The sequence below is a fragment of the Candoia aspera genome, chromosome 7, assembly GCF_035149785.1.
Source record: "Candoia aspera isolate rCanAsp1 chromosome 7, rCanAsp1.hap2, whole genome shotgun sequence".
In the NCBI taxonomy this organism is placed as follows: Eukaryota; Metazoa; Chordata; class Lepidosauria; order Squamata; family Boidae; genus Candoia; species Candoia aspera.
The window spans coordinates 67,743,861-67,766,825 of NC_086159.1; the positions used below are offsets into that span (position 1 = coordinate 67,743,861).

Consider the following 22,965-nt stretch of genomic DNA (forward strand, 5'->3'; position numbering starts at 1 on the left):
TGTTCCCACTTCTAGACCACTTGTTTATTACAGGCAGCCCCCCGATCCAACGTGGAAAGGCCCGGCGGAGCTGATCACGTGGGGACGTGGCTACGCCGCGGTTCAACTAGCAGATCGAGCCTTGTGGGTCCTGGCCCGCTGTGTTCGTCCTTGTCATTTCCAACCCCCGTCTGAATCGCAGATTGATATATCTCCAGACAATTTTTTGTTGAGTCTTTAAAATATGTTTTTCTGTATTTTGTGTTTTCTCGGCCCTTATGGTTGTTTGGCTCTCGTTTTTACTCCTCGAGCCGCCTTCGTGCCGTATAATTTTTCTCTTGTTTTTTCTTTTTATGCTACTTATCAAAACCATTGTTCCTTTCAATTTTTGTTTAATGACCGCCCCCTTCCCCCTATTGAGGACGTGTGGATAGATTATTCCTACTCTCCCTGTCGTATGTTTCTCCATGTGCGAGAGACGCCGCAAACAGTAGGGAAATATACCTGCGCTGGTGTTGCGCTCAACATTGATGGTACCATCACACAGGGAAAATGGGATGTCTATCTATTTTCCCCTCATTCGGTGACGCACCCCCCTCTTTCTCCATTTTTTTTGTATTGGTTAGGATTTTATCATTTATATCCTCACTGTTTTCCTCGCCTTTTTGGGCCCCCTACACCTGATTTTCAGAAACCCCCCGTGTCACGCATTCAGGATGCGGGCACAGTTATTTTGCCTTGTCAGCGGCATCGACGCCCCCACTCCTCTGCTGAGAGCTCCCACCGCCCAATTAATTACACCTGGACGGTGCGGGATTATCAGGGGGTTCCTCTTTACCAGGTTTCCAACCGTACTATATGGCCCTGGTATCCTGTTCTCCATTTTGATTTTGCCGAAATGGGCTCTGGTGCCACCGCTTTTCGGGATAGGTCTTCTTGCACCCCATCCCCATGAGAAGTCTCTCACTTATATTTGTATTTTTGTCCTGGCCATCCACCAACGCCGACTCGTTCCAACCTTTGCGGGGGGCCTGGCCATTATTTTTGTTCCAATTGGCAATGTGTGTCCACCGGAGACATTTATTGGACACCCCGTTACTTCAGATTATGTCAAGATAGTTCGTAGCCATGGACGTCCATCCTTGTCGTGTCCACGTGATTGGCATTGTTGTGGGCAGCGGAAAAACCCGATGAACATCACCTTTACTGCTGCGGGTGAGGCGCTTCCTATCGGCTCCTGGCTAACGGGTCAGCGGTGGGGGGGCCGCGAGTGGAGCACCTTCGGCGACAACGGCCAAGTCTTTTCCATTCAGCTTTCTGCGACCCCAGACCTGTCTCCACCGGTTGGCTTTAACCGCGTCCGGCCCCCCAACCCGTTGATTAAACCTCAAGCTCCTCGTCACAACCCTCTTTTTCGACTGCTGGATGACTCTTATGCCATACTTAATACTTCGCGCGCCAATCTCACCACTTCTTGCTGGCTGTGTCTAACCACCACCCCACCTTTCTATGAAGCCGCTGGATCAACTGAAAACATCACCAACAGCACGACCGACACCTCCTGTCGCTGGCGCAACACCTCACAGACCATTGCGGGACTTGTGGGTCAGGGCTGCTGTTTGGGTCTCATCCCCAGCAATCTTTCTCACCACTGTTATGACCTTCTATGTAACATACGGGTTTCTCTTCGACCCCCAACCTATGGGTGGATGCTCCCGTGGAATCGTACCAACACAACAACAGACTTCTCTGACCTCTTTGTTAACCAATATTTTATTCCCGGAAATAATTCCATTTGGGCTTGTTCTTTTGGTCTTTCCGCCTGTGTGTATGGCCCCAGGCTTTCACAGTCTGATCACTATTGTATTCAGGTTTATTTGTTCCCGAAAGTTATATATCACTCTGACCCTGACTTGCTTTCTCACTTTTCTTCTTCCCCTCTGTTGGTTAAAAGAGAGGTCGTGACAGCCCTTACCTTGTCTGTGTTATTGGGCCTGGGAGTGGCCGGCGCGGCCACCGGTGTTGCCGGTATTGTTACCAGCAATAACAATTTTCACTCGTTGCGGATAAGCATAGACGAAGACCTCGAAAAAATTGAACAGTCTATTTCCCACCTTCAGGCCTCTCTCACATCTTTATCAGAAGTGGTATTACAAAACCGTCGGGGCTTAGACCTCCTTTTTCTTAAACAAGGAGGACTTTGTGTGGCCCTGCAAGAAGAATGTTGTTTTTATGCTGATCATTCAGGCATTGTTATTGATTCAATGAAAGAGCTACGAACCCGGCTTGCCGACCGCAAAAAAGATAGAGAAGTTCGGCAGTCCTGGTTCGAACATTGGTTTTCGGCATCTCCTTGGTTCACCACTTTGCTTTCGGCAATTGCTGGACCAATAGTTATTGTACTGTTAATATGTGCCATAGGTCCCTGTGTGTTTGGAAGACTCCTGTCGTTTCTAAAATTTCGCTTAAATTCAATTGATTCGGAAATTTCTAAAATTAACGTTCTGTTCCGCATGGGTTCCCCCTCTCCCCGGAACAACGAAAAACGCTCCCTGTTAACCCTTTCAGATTCCAGTGACTCTGACGAAGAGACCATGATAGCTGACAAACTTCCTCGGGTTCTCTTGCGCCAACAAGACCTAGACCTGGTAGGGTCCTGAGCCCTGGGTCACGCAAAGAGATAGAGGACGGTTTCGGCTAAAAAATAAAAACAGAGGAGATGTTGCGGTGGGACAAAAGAGCAAGGAACCAGGAAACAGGAAGAAGGAAACATATTCGGGCCGTTCCATAGCACACAGGGAACGCTTAGCCAATGAACAATGAAAACCACCAAGGATTACCATATATGGCAAACTTTATGTACTAATGAATATTAAGTGACCATGTGACCTATTGTCACGCGATTTGTAACTCAATAAAAGGGAGTCGTGGAGACCGTTAGCTCTCTTCAGGTTCTCTCTCTCTACTTCCCCCACCAAGAGAAAGCATTTGTGTCTGTGTCATTCTTTGGGGACGAGGACCCGCCGGGTCAGTCGGACCTGGTGCATTCGTCCCAGTATTGTGGCGCTCACCTCTCATCCCAGACGGGACCAGCCAGCGGCCACATACAATATTGTGTATTTTCTCTTATTGCTTTTTATTTTAATTAGTGTTATTTTAATCTGAACAATACGGTTGACCTCTATATTTATTTATGCTCCTTAAGTTGTTAGCTAAGCTCCTTAGCTCCCTCTAATGGATGACAATAAATATGATTAATACTGAACTTTTTTTTTATAAAGATTAATTAGTATGGCTATTTTTTTCACTGGCAAAAAAACTGTTTCATAAGGAAACAATTTTTTAGAATCCAAAAGACAAATAATATATTAAACCATATTTCTGTTCTTATATTTTGAATTCCACTGAATGATAAAATTAATTACCTTTGGGTCCTGGGACCCAGGGCAATTCCCACTTACAGAATAGACCCCTACCTATTGATAATTGCAAACTATTTAATAGTCTTCTTGAGCTTCTACATTATCATATAAACAAAGTCAAAGCAAAAGTTCACAAACTGTGATCTGTGAAAGAAACAGTCAAGAAGAACACCTGTTTTTGACCGGCAATTTATTTTATTTTATTTACTTTTAATGAGGAGATGAAAGCTGTTTTTAACAGGGCTGGTTCATCAAACAAAGTAATAAAATCAAAATCTAAACCTCATGAATACTAGGATAGCTTGTGTTCAAGAAGATCTATCTCAGCTAGAAGCTATGCTTTCTTATAATAGTGTTCTCATTTCAATGACTCTTTTCACTTACTTTGTCTTATCCTAACATATAAGAGACATCATCTTCATTACCTGCCATTCTAAAAACCAAATACAGAAACAAGATGTTGAGCCTGATTTGAAACTAAGTGAGATATTATTTGTACATAAAAATGAGTACATCTATCACAATAGATAGGCAACACTATAGTTATGAGAAGTTGTTCTGTATTTTAAGGCAAAAAAGTATGGTTTGAAAAATACCCTGGTTGGATTCACATCCCACTCAGCCACAAATAAGCAAACCAAACTAAGACTTAGCATGATGTATGAGAATCAGAAGCTTGCAACACCTAGCCCACCTTGGCTGATTTAGAAAAAAGGTGACCAAGGTCATAACTAGTTAATACTGGCAAGCACTATGAAATTCCAGAGCTGTAAACCAGATTTGGAGATTTAAAAAGGCATCCCAGAAAGTCAGTGAACAGTCAGCCCCAAATATCTGCAGAGATGTAAAGCTCAAAATTTTATCCATTTCCTTGTGGATCAAAGTTGCTCATAAGAAAATGAAGATAAGTACAAATGCCAACTCACTGCCATGTCACCACACTGCCAGCTTTTAACCTGAAAATCCAGAGCTTTAGCAAATAGAGCTAATCCTGAAACATTTCTACTTCATGGCAGACAAGGTGGTTAAAGTATCATTGAGGCATCCCACAGGGTACTATTTTTGCAACCAGTAGCCACGTATCTTCCACACAATGTAACTCTTACACTATTCAGTCAGTTTTAATTCAATAAATCAGGATACTTAAGAATCAAAACCAGCAACTGCTTTGTTCTGTCTGTCCCATTCTGAAAATAGTTGGTGAGCCACTGAGTCTTTTATATTCTTTGTTCTATATAACTGTCATTGACACTTGTTTTGTTTTATGTTTTTCAGCTCTATCCTAAGATTAATGTGAGATTTCTTCCAAATTGACTTCTCATTACCTGGCTTCATTCTAATGTAAAGCTTCCACTTCTAATACCAGAATTCCCCATTTTTTTTTCCTTTAAGCATTCTTGTGACTCATTTGTACAAGATGTATGTTGTCTTCTACACTGAGAAAGTTGTATCACCTGAAAAGCACAGCTGAATCCAAACCTTTGTTTCTTATGTTACATAATTTTACTCACTTTCCAATTTTGGTAGCTTATAGGAAATTGGCTAATTTTAAAGACAGCCATGTCATTTTAATTCAGCATTATATACTCAAATTTTTTTTTAATAGTTGGCTCTCCGCTTGCTTTCTTGCCTTGGGTATCATGGCTCTCTCTACATTGGTTATTTTCTATGTAAAACTCCCATAAGATTCTCCATTTTAAAGTATTTTGACATTGCGATTAACAGCTAGAAGAGCAGTGTTAAACTGTGACCACGTTGCTTTCCCCAAGTATCAATAACCAACCAAAACGTGAGGTTCTGTTTTCTCTCTGAAACAAAGTCATTATAAACATTTACATTTTCTTTTTCCCCTCTAAAGCTGTTAATTCTGTCCCTGTAATCCATTTTTATCAGCATTTGAACTTTTCCAAAATTTGGCCTACCAACCCCCTATCTTGTCATTTCCATGTGAAACCTTATTTAATAAATGTTACTTTCCCCATTTCCATCTCACCTGATTTCTTTTAGGACTATTATAAATAGTAAACCAATCTACAATGGTGCTTAGAAGTTTGTGAACTCTTCTGAATTTTCAATTTTCTGTGTATAAATATGACCTAAACATGATTTATGTTCCAAACAAGTCCTAGAACTAAATAAAGAGAACCCAGTTAAACAAATGAATAAAAAATATTAATCTTGTTCATTTATTTATTGAGGAAAATGATCCAAAGCTACGTATTTGTGTGCAGCAAAAGTATGTGACACTCTAGGATTGCCATATGTCAGAGGCAGCAGAGCAGGCCAAAACCATGATACTGTCACCACCATGTTTTACAGATGGGACAAGGTTCTTATGTTGAAATGCAGTGCTTGCCTTTTGCCAAACATAGTGCTTTTCATTCAAGCCCAAAAGTTCTATTTTGGTCTCATCTGTCCACAGAACATTCTTCCAGTAGCCTTCTGACTTATCCATGTAATCTTTTGCAAACTGCAGACATAAAGCAATGTTCTTTTTGAAGAGTAATGGCTTTCTCCTTGCAGCCCTGCTATACAGGCCGTTGTTGTTCAGTGATCTCCTGATGGTGGTCTCATGAACACTGACATTTGCCAGTGTAAGAGAAGCCTTTTGTTCCTTAGACATTACCCTGAGGTTCTTTAAGACCTCCAGGAGTATTACAATACTTTCTTAGTGTGATCTTGGTTGGCTGACCACTCCTGGGGAAGGTAACATTGGTGTTGAATTGCCTCCATTTGTACACGGTCTGCTTGAGAGTCAACTGGTGGAGTCCAAACTCTTTGGAAATAGTTTTGTAATTTTTTCCAGACTGGTTAGAATAAACAACTGTTTTTTGGAGTTCATCAGAAATCTTTGAGCATGGCACAATTCCACATACTGAACCTGTGTTGTGAAGATCAGACATCGATAGTGAATACCCAGGATGGTTTGCCATCATTAATGGAACTATAAATTCTGAATTGTACCAGCAAATTCTACAGGAGAATGTCAGGGTATCTGTCCATGAACTGAAGCTCAAGAGAAAATGGGTCATGCAGCAAGATCTTCTGGAATGGCCAAGTCCTGACCTTAATCCTGTAGAAATGTTGTGGAAGGGCCTGAAACAGGCAGCTCATGCAAGGAAGCCCACCAACATTCCTGCGTTGAAGCTGTTCTGTAAGGAGGAATGGGCTCAAATTCCTCCAAGTCAATGGATAGGACTGACCAACAGTTATCAGAAATGTTTAGTTGCAGTTATTGCTGCCTACCAGTTATTGAAAGCAAACGTTCACATACTTTTGCCACACACAAATATGTAGCTTTGGATCATTTTCCTCAATAAACAAATGAAGTATAATGGTTTAAACTCATTTAATTTGTTCTCATTATCTACTTTTGGGACTTATGTGGAGAACAGATCACATTTTAGGTCATATTTATGCAGAAATAGTGAAAATTCAAAAGGGTTCACAAACTTTTAAGCAGCACTGTATGTGTATGGTATTGACACACCAATCAAGCCATTTTTGTCCGTGTTAAGGATAAATTTTGCAACAACTTCATTCTTGAATAGTTGTACAAGCTATCTTTTCCCACTTTAGGTAATCAGTCCCCACTTAAAGCAGAGATCATAAATTATCTCTGTGAGCAGCACACATATATAATAGCTTTCTTTCGTTTTGTATCTACCTTTAAATATCATTCATGTGAATTCTGTAAGTATGTCAATGGATGGTTGTGACTATAAAATCCAATGTTTTATTTGACTCTTCAATTTCATTTTAATACTGTAACTGTAGATTAAGCTTGTAATTGCTGATCCAGTTCAATAAAAAAATTAATTGTACTTAATTTCCATCACAACTAATTTATCCCACTGATTTCAGGTACTCATAAAAGTGTAGCTAGCTTGATCACTCTTGACAGGTAATATCTATGCAGGGCACACAAAATTAATCCTTTATCCCTCTTCCCCAAACGCAGTGATATACCAACATTCATGTACTTACCCAAATTAGTATCTTATTCCCTATAAGGCAGGCATCTATATAAGAGTTGTATTATAGAGTAACACTTTGTTTGTATGCATTATATGTGAGCTTTCTGCTGTGTTCCTGCAACTCTCTCCTAACCTTACTTTTTAAAAGTATGGGTGCTTTCAACTTATTGTAGATAGATGCTACATACACATTCCAACATACCTTTTGGAGATCAAATCTAAAGTACTGGGCATCAATAATTCCTAGAGCAAACAAACTCTATGATTTTCAATTAATTAGCTGCTAATGATGCACTAAATTATAGATTGCCATTTTTTTTGGCTTGTTCATGATTCATCCCAGCATCATGCCAACTTAATTATATTCACCTCTCAGAGATACAGAATATTTAGAAAGAATATTCACTATGCTGCAAACTCCTGAAATTGTTTAATAAACAGTTGAAGAAATTTTTGCCTTCAACTAACCTGCAATTTGATATTATATTTATTTATCAACTTGTTCTTTAATACAGTCCTTAACCTTACTATGGCTAAGAGACAATACTGATTCCCTCAATTTACAGAAAGTGTTTGAGCAAAACTTGCAACAGTACATATCATGGATGCAAATGTTTTAACAGTTTTTAAAATTTAAATTTCTAATTGACAGTAGAACAATTGAAGTATTCATTAATTAAGAATAATTATTCAAAATAAAAGCATAACACACAATTGCAGTTAAAAGTTCTCTCAAAATTTTAGTTTCTACAAAGAAAAAAGCAGGACAGGATGAAGACAGCCCTACCCCCAGCTTCCCATTCTAATACATATGAATGGATTGATGGAGGCAAATCAAGAAGTGAAATCAAATCAGTCTAATGGAGAGAAGAGTGTAGTTCTGAACAGTCCACTGAAGGAGACAACTGAATTGGTAATGAAATTCTCTCATAGGGAGCAGCCAAGAGAAATAAATAAAAAGAGAGAGGCAGATGACAACACCGCATAAACATATAGGCAAGAAGCATCAGCAACAGAGGGACCAATGAGAGGGTATTATGAACTACAAAGTTGAAAAAGCATATGTTTAAACTAAAGTGCCAGTTTTACTAAAACAAATTTCCAAAGGAATTATTTAAAACAAGATGAAAAGGCATATGGACTTTGTAGCAGATAATTCACCTCTGCATGAATATTTGACTACGATTTATCACTAGGCTTTGTTATCCCAATATTTCTCTATAAAAAATTAAGTTATAGATTCATCAAGTCACTATCTTCTCAGTCCAATCTATTTTACTGAATTGTTACAAGGATAAAGGAGACAAAAGACAATATAAGCTTCTTTAAATTCCTTGAAAGGCAGAACAAACAGTTACAGCCTCTAACAGCATAAACCGATTAGGTCTCAGTGAATGTAATGGTACTTACTCCCATGTAAGTATATACAGAGTATATAGCAGAAGTGTAAAACCTATGCACATGATGACATGCGGTTCTCAAAACCTTAGGTGCAGCTTCCAGAGCTTACACCATTTTTAAAGTATGACAAAGTAGAAGCATATAGGCAGTAATCACATTACTCAGGTTGAATTAAATCAGAATCACAGAGTTAAGCAAGTTTAAATATTGTCTTGACCCTGCCTATTTTTGTTCTGACTATCTGAAATGTGGCACAATAAAAACACACAAAGGTCAAATAAAAGTCCAAAAACATTGCCACATAACTATAATCTGCTGATAAATTAACCTTATAAGATCAACTTCTTAAAGATATTTTGGAAATAAATACTAACAACTGAACAGAAAGAGCATTTACAGATCATTTTACATAATAAATGAAAGTTCCATTTTCAGATTCTTTTAAAATTCTGACTTAATATGAAATCATATTGAGCAATATTTATGAGTCTGGGTATGCTATGGCATATTGAAGTATGCTGTAATAAATACAAAGGATTATTTATTTGCCATTATTTAAGCTTAAATAAGTTTAAACAATGGCAAACATATTCTTTACCTACAACACTGATTGTGAATGTCATGTCACAAGTTATCCAACTGTTTAGTTGAAGGGTGTTTTAGGGAGGTTGAAAGGTATCAATTTTACCATCTGGATTTTAAGTGGCGATCAGAATTAGTTTTGAGGCAAATCTTGCGAACAGCTATAGCAGACTGCTGTCGCATTCAAAGCACTATATGGGTTACAACTACGGAGCATAAGAGGTTTAAATACTAAATAAAACACCATGGACCACAAAAATGAGGACAATCTTCCTAATTAGTTGAAAATGCTGATACCAAGATCAAATACAAGTGATTCTTTAAAAAAAAGCTGACACACATGTGTGCACATGCTTACACAGAAAACAGAAATTGCTTCCTGGTTTCATTTGCTGGAACAGTTCAGATATTCTAGAAGTCTTTCAGACTAGGTTCCCATCCCCTAAAATGGCCCTTGTGCCAGGTGAAAATTCAGGAAAGAGGCAAAAGAAGAACATGTTCTTCCCCTAAAACTAGTGGGCTAGTTTTAGGGGAAGAACCTGAAATTTAAAAGGTGGTAATACCTGAACAGTTCTTTAAAAACAACATCTAACTCCTGTTTTAATTCTACCTGTTCATAAAGGTTCCAAGAGAGACAAAGGAGGTGGATCTCTCCCTTCCACCACCAGCCTCAAGAAAAGTTTACTTGGGTTCCCATAGCCACAAGAACTGCAGTACACCAAGACAGATCGGTGGCAAAAGGACTAGGAAATAGGCGATTCAATTTTATCACTGAAAAAGCCCCACCACTGCTTGTGCTGGGTGTGTGTGTGTCTTGCTTTAGACCAGGGTTCCCCAAAGTGGTCAATATTGACCCCTAAAGGGTTGATGGAACTTTCCAAATGGTCGATAAATGTCTGGGGGTCAATAGGTGGTTGATAAATGATGGAAGGTCAACTGGGGTCACTTAATGCTTTGGGGTCTCTGTAAAGCTCCACGCCAGTCCCTAGTCCTGAGATGAGGTGGCTAGAGACAGTGTGACCCAGGGTTGGACTGTCAGCCATCAACAAGAGCAGCCTTGAGTTGTCATTATTATTAGTAGTAGTAGTAATAGTACTATTAGCTAAAGTAGTATTTATTAAATTATTTTCAAATAATAAATGTTTGGGGGTCGATGAACAATCTGAAACTTCATGAATGGGTTGATGAGATGAAGAGTTTGGGGACCCCTGCTTTAGCCAAAAGCTGCCCCTAATTGTGCTCCTACAGACAGCCTGATGGAAAGGAAAAGGGAAAGTGCCAGGAGGCTGGACCTGGCATGGGGGGGCGTTACCTCCGGACGATGCCCACAGTTCCCAGGCGCCGAGGAGCGCGCGAGTCCGGGAGCGGGGAGAAGCAGCGGGCGCTGCTGCAGCACCTACCTATGCCGAGCCCCACCACGAGGCGCCCTCCGAGCAGGGTCTCTTTATCCTGAGCCGCGGCCAGCAGGACGGCGCCGGCCGCGAAGATGAAGCTGGCCAGGAGAATGCAGGCGCGGCGGCCGCACCACCCGTTGAGCGCCCCGCCGAAGAGGGCCGAGAGGGCGGCGGCGCCCACCGTGCTGGAGACGAGCAGCTCCTGCCAGAGCGCGTCCAGGTGCAGCTCCTTCTTGAGCAGCAGCAGCGCCCCGGACACCACCCCGGTGTCGTAGCCGAAGAGGAAGCCGCCCAGGGCGGAGAAGACCGACACCACGTACACGAAGCTGGGCGTCTCGTCCTGCTGGAACTGGCGCCGGGCCGCCCGCTCCAACTCCGCGCAGCCGCCGCCGCCGCCGCCGGACGACTGGCTGTTGAGGCTGGAGCAGGACTCGGCGGCGGCGATCAGGCTCCGCTCCCCCAGGCTCGCCGAGCCCTCGCGCCTCGCGGGCGGCGGCGGCGGCTGCCGGCGCCGCTTCTCCCCCATCAGGTTGCTCAGGCTCCGCAGCGTGTATTCCACATTGGCCTTGCGGGACATGGGGCTGCCGCCTCGCCACCGCGGTTACCTCAGCGACTGCCCTCCGGCCGCTCTCGGCGCGGAGCCGCGGCGACGGGGCGACTGGCACGGCGCCGGCCTCCCCTGCTGGTTGGCTGTAGGGCCCCGGAGCCGCCGCTCATGCTCCGGCCACGCTCGGACTGAGGCGGCGGAGCGCCGCTGCCCGCCGACTGCTTACGATGGCAGTCGCCTCCCCCTCACGCCCACCGGGCCGGCCCGCCGAGGAGGAGGAAGAAAAAGCCGCCGCGGCCGCTCACTGGCCCGGCCAGCCGCGGGCGAGAGGTGGAGCCAAAGGAGAAAAAAAGGGAAGGGGCGGGGCTTGCTTCCGACTGCTTTGCATTCCGATTTCGGTGGCTGCTTTTGAAAAGCCTCCCTTTTTCCGCATCTATTCGGAGCACGCGCAGGAGGAGGGAGCTGCTGGGCATGCGCAGTGAGTGCCGTTGAAGCTCCTCACGTTCCGACTTTGCCCTTTCCCGCCGAGAGGTGGTTCGCTGTGATTCGCGAAGGTGTTCTGGAGGTTGGAAATGGAAAAGACGTACGGGCGGATTCCAAACGTCGCTGTGAATGAAGGCTGTTGTTGCTGTTGTTGGACAGTCACCAGGACACCCTCCCCAATTAAGGCTGTGCGACATCTGCGTAAACTGGATGAGCCTTGAAGGCTGCGGAACGCATCCCGGGTAGTGCGAATCGAAATCCACCCCATGTTTGCCTCTAATCCCTGGTTAGCGGGAACCTCTTGCACACCGCGGTATTTCAGGCTTCTTAGGAAGCAATTCCCATCATTAAATCCTGGAATTTATTTCACAGTTAATATGTTCAGAGTTTGTCCTAAGACTTCATTCTCATGCAGGCTTGCTTGAAATTAAATGCCTTTGGACCCACTTCCATGCATGGAAGCAGACGATTTTTGCTGGCACGTGTTAGGAAAATTGAACTACTGTTCAGACTGTGTCCACGTGGAATGCTCATATGACAGATGGAGTAAAAAAACAGTTGGACGTTGCCTGGAAAAATTGCAGTTTTTCAGGACTGGTGAGGGCTGAGGGAGAATGACAGCAATTTGATTCCCACTCCCATTCTATGTATAAAGGTAAAGGTTTCCCTTGACGTAAAGTCCAGTCGTGTCCGACTCTAGGGGGCGGTGCTCATCTCCGTTTCAAAGCCTTGGAGCCGGCGTTGTCCATAGGACACTTCCGGGTCATGTGGCCAGTATGACTCACGGAACGCCGTTACCTTCCCGCCGAAGCGGTACCAATTAATCTACTCACATTTGCATGTTTTCGAACTGCTTGGTGTGCAGAAGCTGGGACGAGCAACGGGAGCTCACCCCGCCGCACAGTTTCGAACCGCCGACCTTCCGATCGACAGCTCAGCGGTTTAACCCGCAGCGCCACCGCGTCCCTTATTCTATGTATAAAACTCTGAAAATTGGGCCAAAAAAAAAATCCAGGCCTGATCCTTCCAGTGACATCATTACATCATCCAGTACTTATGGCGCTCCGGTATGAGAATTAATTCTCACACAGTTAATAAAGTACCAGAGGTATCTGCAGGGGAAGGGGCAAATAAAGATGGTGGGAGTACCACCATCTTGACTTTTTTGACCCCCACCCTGCAGACACTCCTGTAGAGTATGACATGATAGTAAACTCTGTCCACTACAAAAACAAGGGATCTGTTGGAATAAAGATTGTATAGGCCAGCATTTCTCAACCTTGGCAACTTTAAGCATGGCTGGCTGGGGAATTCTGGGAGTTGAAGTCCACACTTCTTAAAGTTGCCAAGGTTGAGAAACACTGGTATAGGCAGTTGTAATGCCATTGTATAAAAGCTGACTTATCCATTAGAAACAATAGAGACACCATGTAGTATGCCTATGAAAAGAAAGACATATATCTTATGCATAGAAAAACATCTGTTCTAGCTCTAGAGACATTTGTTTAACTATAAATAAGGAGGCATCTGCTTTCACTCTAAGATAAGGAAACATTTATAATGATTGACTAAATCTCTAAACTACATAATCTTATAAAAAGGGAGACCAGGAGCAGTGCTTCATGGCTGCCCATCCAAAGCTACTTGAGAATGTTGGATGAATAAACGTATTTTCCTTGACCTCAGCTGATCGTCTGGTATGTATTGTTCCCAGCTTGGCACAAACACAGAAAGGGAAAATAAGGTGTCTGATCCTTCTGACAGTTCTAAGGACATGATCTTTTTTGCCCAGAGATGGGATGGTCCTGCATAGTCCATGATGTAGGACAGAAAAAAGAGGTGCTAAAAGGTTTGAATATTGTTGCTTACTCTTGAAACACAGCAGTCACTAGAATTCTTCTGTTAGGATTATTTTTCCTGGATCCTTATGAGTTTGCCTAATTGATCCTAGTCCTGTTGGGACTAACATCCAGGCTGGGAGGCTGAAATGCAGTTCCTAACCCTTCACACATTTCCAGCCTCTGACCTAGCCTGCGCTTTTGCATAGCATGGTAAGCTTGGATAGTTTTTAAACTAGGTCTATTTGATCTGGGCTGCAAAAACTCTGATGGCCTCTAGATGGCAGCAAAGCAATGCGGAATGCTTTGGATGCCATCTAGTGATCCTCAGAAGCTTTGCAGTTTAGACGTAGTCCTAGTTTTCACTTTGGCTAGTTATTTGTGGCTTAGCATATTGTGCAAAGCCTACTCACTTGGCTATTTATGGTTCAGTGTCTTACGCAAGCTAAGAAAATGGATTAATACAGTAATGAAGTGAAGTACGTGATAGGAAGGCAACTTATATAAAGATGGTTAGTTAAGAAGTAAGACATCAGCTTCAAACAATTATGTAAAGAAAAACAAAAAACACTTCAACAGGAAGAGTTCTGGGAAGGAAGATTCAATGGGCTCTCAAATGTCTGCGGCTTGTGATTAAACCATGAGACTCCATCACACTAAACCAACAATTTAAATTTAAAAAATGTTTGTCTGTGTAACAATGTTCTCACTCATGTGCTATGCCATGTTTTATTTAACCATTGCCCATCAACCAAATCATACTTGGATAGGTTTGTATAACATACTAAGCCAAAATTGTGGTGCATAAATGACAATGGCTGGGTTCACACAACATGCTAAGCCAAAACTAAACAAACCATATTATAACTTAACTGTGTTGTATGAAGAAGGCTGTGTATGAAACAAAATCTGTACCTCTGGAGTTGAATGAGTTGTTTAGTTTTTCTTTATAAAGTAACTATCCTTCATGTGTTCATCTTATCACTTGATTTTTTTTTCCTAGCATTGAACCATAGCTATGAGAATCCACATACAGTATGTAATCCCACTGAGTCTACTTGTCTATTGTGAATTATGTAGATTTAATTGTCATCCAGACTTCTTAGAATGCCATGGACCTGTCCATTATACAGCGGGGAAATACTGTATGGAAATTGGATCTGTTGCACCTGAAGTCCACTAAATGAAGCTCCATTAAACTGAAAGTTCACTGTATGTCACTTCTGGTGGTTTGGTTTGGTTTTACATTTCATACATTTGTTTTGCCCCATATCCATATGCTGATATTATTATTATTTTAAGTTTTCACTGCTATCTTATTTATTTTTGTGCACATTTCTCCTAACATACATGACCTTTGTTTGCAGTGATGCATAATGTTGTTTTTATAAACCATTTCCCTAATTTAATGAATTTGAGGACATGTACACATACCAATGTAATTTATGCCTCTATTTGCAACCATATTAAGCAAGTAACTATATTAGGCAGCTGCAACTCCCAGTGTGCCAACACAATGCACCGTAAGTGACCTCATTCATCATGGACTGTGATTCATTGATGGAATATAGTGCATCAAATTGTCTTATCTGCTCCACCACAGCACCAGGTTGGCTATCAAAAGCCAGGGGAGCTTCTGCTCCAACTTCCGCTGCCTTTCTACTCTAACAAAGGAATATATGATTGATAAAATGAAACCTTAAAATGCTTGAGACAAGTGGTATACCAAGTGTTTAAGTTCTATCATCAGTGGCTGAAAACTAAGTAAATGTCAAAGACAAATTCTGAAATTCTTTATAATGGATAAAAAGGGCAGTCCAGTGACATTTTAGCATTCTAATTTGGAGGTCTTAATTTAAACTTTTTAGAATTAATATGTCTCAGACATATTCAGATGTTCTGAAATGGCAATTGAATCTTCCATAATGCCTTGGTATCCCAAACAGTACCATTTCTATGTTTGTAAACTTCATTTTGAGACAATGATACTCTTAGTTGAACTGTATATTGCATATCCAACTAGTATAGAGAACTTTTTTCTCCCTACCTTTGAGAATAACAGTTGGGAACTGCTTGTGTGTGTATATGTATAACACACATGCACACCTATTAACAGTTATCAAATATTATATTAAAAAGTAGAGAGAAGAAGGTTCATTATACTCATTATAAATGTTTTTATATAACCACAAGTTTTGAAATGTCATCAGATATGGAATCTGTTATATTTTACTAAATCTATGGAATCTTGTTGCTTGTTTTAATTTCCTACTATATTAACTAATATTTGCACAGCAAAATTCTACTATTATCTGTTCTACAGTAAGCAGTGGGACAAAAACACGTGTGAGCTCAAAAAGACAATCTTACTGAAACAAGCAGTGTTGTGATCATAGCTCATAGCATGCCAGGGCTGTTGAACATAGCTTGTTGAAGAAAAGAAGAAGTTGAGTTTGCATATTATGCTAAGTTAAGATTTGTTTAACTGTGTTACATAGAATAAATCACAACTGATTGGGTTGTATAATATGCTAAGTCATAAATCATGGTTTATAGATCACTTTGACAAGATTCATACAGCCTGCTAAACAAAACCAAGCAAACTGTATATCTTAATGCAATCTGCAAACCTAGCCAGTAAGTATTTTCTGGACTGTAGGTTCCAAAAAGGAACTGTAACCATATTTTTTTTCTGTTGAATTTCTAACCAACATGGAGCAGGATATTGCTAGCAAAACAGATTGGTCATTTCTGGCATTTTGACTGATGCCTTCTGTGTGCATAAGTTGAATCTGAAAGCATAATCCTGATCGGCTGGGGAGCTATACAGTTCCAATGGCTTTTATGAATGTTACTTTTGCATTTATTATTCATTCAGCCAACTAAATACTTAGTAGTTTATGAACAAGCAGTCAGTGACCTATCACTAATTATTTTAGCAGGATCATCAGATTAGATTGAACCCCCAAAAAGTGACTTGCTGTGGACCCCATGAAACAATTTAGAATCTCATTGCTTCTGTAAATCCTTTAATCTTTTCTTTATGAGTTAGCATTACAAAGGATTACATAGTATATCATTGCTCCTTTTTAATTCCCTAGCATTATTTGGTTAACTAGTGGTAAGAAACCATTGTGTTAATCTCTGACAGCCTCTCTATTTCTCTTCTATGATTTTCCATGCTTTTTCTAAAAGCACAGTTATTCAGCAGGATTAAAACATGCAAATCCTATGAAGATAATGCTAGTAATACTCATTCTAACCAGCAGGCATCAGAGGATTAACAATTGTATTAGAGTTATGTATTATACTTGCATCTATAAAGTAATAATGTAGTAAATTGGTGAAGGATTTCTTGGTGGTGGACCAAAAGTTTTCCTGCGAATATGTGCAGAAGAGAGTGGGATGCATGTCAGAGTCCTGTATTATTGTAATATAATGCAAGAAAGATCAAATAAATCTGCATAATAGAATCACATTTAGTATTTGCTTTTGAAAAGAAGCCTTCAGCACAAACTTTTCGACCACTCTGGAAGAAGAAAAGAAGCCTTATTTTTTCTACTGTTATAAAAACATAAATGTGATTGTGTTCAGATGAATTGTTCTGTTCCCGCAGTGGCAAATCAAATGTCTACAAGACCCCACAGCCAGAGTATGAAAGCACTAATGCAGTCATGACTGGGAGCCATTGGTTGCCTCATCTTTTGAGTTTTAATCAAAACTCCATTTAAAGCCACCAAGCTGGCACTTTCTCTTGCAGAAGCACATGTTACAGTTTCATAGAACTACAGAGTTGGAAGAAGCCATTAACTTAAACCTGAATTAAAACTTTACAGACAAATGGCCCTCTAATCTTGGCTTGCACAGATCCACTGAAAAGGAACGTCCCAGTTGCACAACTACTATTGAGTGTGCCTAGCATGTTGAGGGGCTGCTCAGCAGATGGAGCCACCACTACCACCCACTACTCTGCAGGTGATGGCTCTGCATCCTCCTTGAGGCTTTTCATGGCTGCTGTGAGGCTATGCCCACATGGAGGCAGCCTGATACATCTTTGTAGTCCAAGATGAATGAAGCAAGTGGGGAGGTTCAAGATCCTTGGTCCACTGTGTGCCAGGACAGCATGGGAGAGAGCAGAGGCCTAGTGTCATGGTGAGAAGCTGCTCATGTTAGCCAGGAGAGATGGCATCTTGTAATTGTAGGCAGAAAGTTGAGAGACCCACCCAAATACAACTACTTTTAGATGCAGTGACATCTGCATGAGGGGATCAAAATGAGCACAATGGCAGACAAAGGGTTAGGACGCAAGGCCCTCCCTTTTTGAACATGCACATTCAGAAGGAGCGTGCTTGTATTGTGACACTCCAGCTGCCATGGTGCCCATTTTGACCCCACACTGTGGATACCACTGATTGGGTGGGAGTGAGGCTTGGCTCACCTCAGGTGACAAGCAGCTTTTCCTTGGGCCAAAGGACACGCCCAGTTCTCCTGGGTGCTATTCATTCACACGCACACATACACATGCACTTTATAGCTCTATGGTCATTTTAGTTACATCTAAGTGAATGTGGGATGACAAGAATGCCCACTAAAACGATATCTGGGTTCCTATATGACATCAAGCAGTGGCTTACTGAATAGGCTTCAATTGTCTGGGTCTGTACATCATGCCAAGTGTTAAACCATAAAACATGGTTTACTGAATACTGGTGTAGAATGGCAGGCCCCTGAATCTCCTTCAAGGTTTTGCATTTTTAAAAATCAGAACTGAGGAAAGCCAGCTAGGCCAAAATTACATTGTCATCTCCAAGTAGCAGTAGAGAGAAGTCCAATTTTACAGTGAGGGGAAGAAGGGCAAGATTAGAAAACAGCAGGATGAGAAAGAAAGAAAACTTCCAAAGATTAGCTTGCTTTTACAAAGACACAGGGGAATGTAGGCATTTCAAGGAAAGAAAATCATAATGGTAAGGCTCAGGAATCAAATGAAGCACAGCATTCACTGGCTATTATCTTGACCTCTCAAGAGTTTCTTATAAACTAAAGTGCTTGCTTGAGTCCCAGAGAACCACTGAGCGCATAAACTGTTTCTGACCAAAATACAGGGAATACCTGAATTAGTGAAAGGGTGAGGAAGGCAACTGGACAAGTTGTTATGTATGAAGAATGGAACAATAAAGTCCCCAAGTCTATATGCAGAGAATAAACTGATTAACATTCTCTCTAACCTTGTCAGAGACAGAATCATAAAACAGAGAATGCAAGCTTCATTTTCTTCTATGATTATGGATATAACCTAAGATACTGATAAGAAAAAACAACTCAGCCAGGTAGTTTTCTATGTATCTACTGAGAATAAGGTACTGAATGCCTGAGCATAAAGAAGTGGTGAAAGGTGAAAGGTCCCCTGTGCAAGCACCAAGTCATGTCTGACCCTTTGGGAGGACGCCGCTTTTGATGTTTTCTTGGCAGACTATAGTGGGGTGGTCTGCCATTGCCTTCCCCAGTCCTCACCTTCCCCAGCAAGCTGGGTACTCATTTTACCAACCTCGGAAGGAGGGACCTGAGCCAGCTACCTGAGACTCCAGCTCAAGAGCCCTTTTGGAGCTTTGGGGAAGAAGATTAATCACTGGCTGAGTTGACACATGGTATTTTAAACACCATTGAAAATAATAGGCGGGAGATGTCACCATTGTGAGGCCAATGCCACAATGGGGTTTCAACTATGAGTGGCTTGTATCCTGGTGTCCAGATCAGAATATATCAACAAGAACCCAGAGATACATACATCCACCGTGCTGCCTGCAACTTTAGTTCCATTCCTGAATGAGGCTAGGTTATCTGCTCCAGTACTGAGAAACTTCTTTGGGGTTGTCTTTGAAATTACTTTGCATACAAAATCAAACAAAAGCATTAACTCTCCCCATGCATGACATCTTAGTCCAAAATCATACTGAAGGCATCATGTGCAAGAAGAGAGTTAGCATGCTCTGAGGCTCTTACGCTCCTCTGTTTTCACTTCAGAGGTATCCGCAAGATGCTAACTGAGGTCATTCTTCTGGGAAAGCAGGATAAAGCGACAAAGCTTGGGCTCTGGAATCTCACATGGAGAAGTTCCAGTTTGTCTTGTTAACTGGGCTGCATGCAAAAAATTGGAAATAGGGCTATGCACAAAACAGGAAATCTATACTTCATTTCATATATGAAACAAACATGGGTAGTCTGGAAGTTTGCGGTTTGGCGAAGATGAAACCTGGAATATTTTGTTTGTTCTGGGTTTTGGTTGGAACAGATCCCAGAAAGGTTTTACACAGTAAGAGGGGCAAGGGAGTTCCCCCCTCCTGTCCCCCCTGATCTTCACAAATTCTTCCTTCTTTACCTTTAGCTACTGCTATGCAGCATATCCAGCTGACCAATTTGTTCATTCTCTTGTTATGACCAACTCCCTTACCTCCCATTAGCAGCCATTATATAATTTTATGGGCTTCTCCAGATAATTTACAAGATATTAGAAGTCAGTCCAATAGTTTACAGGATGCCAGAAACCAATGCATCATTTTCATGGTTGGTGCAATGGTCCAGTCCTGAGATAAACTGTAGATCTCAGGAATTTGGAAACCAACATTTGTCATGGGTGAAGAAGTTTCATGACAACCTTTGTGAGGATCAAAGACCAACATTTGCAGCAGATCAGAGTAAATGCATTATTTACTATGCTAGACATAGCAGTCTCTCATATAAAACACAGTTTTGCAGATCTGAATGAATTGTTTCTACATTTTATGCCTTGTAGCCATCAACCTGGTGTCAGCAGCCAATGAGGAGTCGAATGCAGATGGAGAACCTCTGTTCAAGAAAGCAAATTGTGACTTGTCAGATACATTTCCTAGGCAAGTTCTCTCATTCAGATTATTAATGAAATCTGTCCTTGCTAAAAAAAAATCAGCAAAACAGCTTTAGAATCTCTTATGACAGAAAGCCATTCTCAGCCATCAAATTTTACTGAAGTCTGCACTGCATCCTTGCTTTTTTTTTTAACGTCCCTGTGACAGTGGCAGCTGTGATATGGCTTGCTGACTTGATGTTACTATTGCACTCATACGCTGATTATTGTTGCACTCTTCTTGGACTCAGTCTGTATTTATTTGGTTTGCTGCTGAGCTTATTGTTGTTTATATTTATGCTGTCATTTTTGCACTCTGTGTATTTTGTGGTCTCAGTCTGTATAGTATGAAAAGCCCAACTTTTCTCCAGAGACCTATTGCACCCTAGCTTTGTCCCTGGAGCTCACCACCTCTCTAAGTAATTAGATCCACTGTCAAAGCACCCTTAGTGTTAGGAAATCATTGTCCATTGTGTTGATGTAGTCTGAATCTTCCACCATTTAACTTCTTTGACTAAGCCAGAGTTTGCTATTATGATAGGTGTTTGGGGTGAGTGAGTGCTGCTCCTTATCCATTTTCTCAGAAAACAAACTTTGGAATCAAACAGTAAGTGTCCGGGACATTCATTGTCAGCCACAGTGCCGTGTATGTAAAATATTAATGCATATTTTTAAAGTCAACAGGCTTCCAATGAATAATGGATTGACTGAAGCAGCATTTCTCAACTTCGGCAACTTTATGAGTTGGGACTTCAATTCCCAGAATTGCCCAGCCAGCATGCTGGCTGGGCAATTCTGAAAGCTGAAGTCTACACATCTTAAAGTTGCCAAGGTTGGGAAATGCTGGATTAAAGAGACCATGCACAAGGATGCCATAGTTAAACAATATATATTTTTAAGCTGAAAAATAGAAGAAAATATTTGAAATAAATGAATATCTGTTCCAATGTAAGAGGGAAGCCAGAAAATACATTTTTAAAAGAACAGTTGTATTCATTAAACAGAGACTCTGGGAGGATATACAGCCATATTCTAATTTCAACCATGGTGTTTTTCCTTCTTTGTGTGGAAAAAAAACCCAAAACCCAAAATTATGAGCAATTTCACAGGACGGTTGGGTGGCAAGTCAACTTAGGTTTGTTGTGTATTATCCTGCTAGCTCTAGGTGAAGTACGTAGTGGCTTCCCCATGCTTTCCAATTCATAACAAAGAAGATTGTCCTGGAAGAAAGATGAGAAGGCAATATTTTTGAGGAGACAAGCTGTATTCTCTCCCCTCCTTGGTTCTGGGACACCAGTTCCTAAGCATAATAGTGCCCCAGAGAATGGACGGAGGTTGCTTATATGACAGAGGAGTACAGCTTCTGCTAGGAAATGCAGAGAACAAGCATGTGTCAGAATGACCTTTTATATTCTTGTGTTCCAAACAATCTCCCTTCAGAACAGCAAATAAGCTTAGCTGAAAGAACGAGGTACTTCTCCTTGACCTCCATGAGATGAAAAAACGGTTGTTTGTGAAGCTACCCTTTCAGAACTTCTGAAGATTCACAAACTGTACGGCAGGCTAGCTTGTCTTGAAACATGACTGCAATAATAGATCGCTGAGTACAAAACTTACACAGAAAGAAACCTTTCAACAGTCATAACCCTGTACATTTCCACCAGTTTAATGAGACTGACTGCAACAGAAAGGTTTGTAGCTTTTGGTCTTTGGAAAAAGATGCTGCTTAACGCAAGTTGGTTGACTGTTTATTTTAAATACCTGATTAGGCAGTTTGCCTCAATCTAGCACTGTGACATCAAAGGAACAATAGAATAATAAAATGAAAAGTAACAACAGACCAGTGTTTCTCAACTTTGGCAACTTTAAGCTGTGTGGACTTCAACTCCCAGAATTCCCCAGCCAGCATGCTGGCTGGGGAATTCTGGGAGTTGAAGTCCACACAGCTTAAAGTTGCCAAAGTTGAGAAACACTGCAATAGACCATTAAAACCTTGGAAGTGCTCATTAAAATACTGAAAAATAGCCCCCACACAACAACAGATAATCAAATTTTTAAGACACTTAAGGGTATCTGGGAAGCTTGGAAAAAATGTAGAAGCCTTTGCCTGGCCCAAAAAACAAGCAAACAAATCCAAAGCTAGGTTCCAGGTATATCTCTTTGGGGGGATATTCCATGGCTGTGGTATATTTGTTTCTCTGCCTGGTAACCACCTACCTTGAAGCAGATGCATCCGGAGAAAGCCAAACCATGGCTGGATTCACCTCCCGCATTCAACCACAATGTGATTTCTTTGATTTTAGCTAGACATTGTGGATGAAGAAGGTGAATGACAGAGTCCAACTCTTGGATGTGCTGAAGGATTGACCGATGTTTTTGTAATTTCTCCTGGCTGATGTGAGTTTTATGTTTTTTTTATATATTTGTCTTTTTTAATATTGTTAGCTGCCCAGACTCATGTA

General features: G+C 41.3%; 1 protein-coding gene across 4 annotated transcripts in view; it reads right to left on the reverse strand.

Annotated features, from left to right (window-relative positions):
- Positions 1-11,473, reverse strand: part of SLC2A13 (solute carrier family 2 member 13) — a 135,947-nt gene extending 124,474 nt beyond the window's left edge. For all 4 annotated transcript variants that reach the window (XR_010068283.1, XR_010068284.1, XM_063307979.1 and 1 more), the window contains exon 1: positions 10,762-11,473. Coding sequence is in view for 2 of the 4 variants with exons in the window: in XM_063307979.1 (XP_063164049.1) it covers positions 10,762-11,332 (571 nt within the window). In the remaining 2 variants the exon portion in view is untranslated. The remainder of the gene's footprint in view (positions 1-10,761) is intronic.
- Between the last annotated feature and the right edge of the window lie 11,492 nt (positions 11,474-22,965).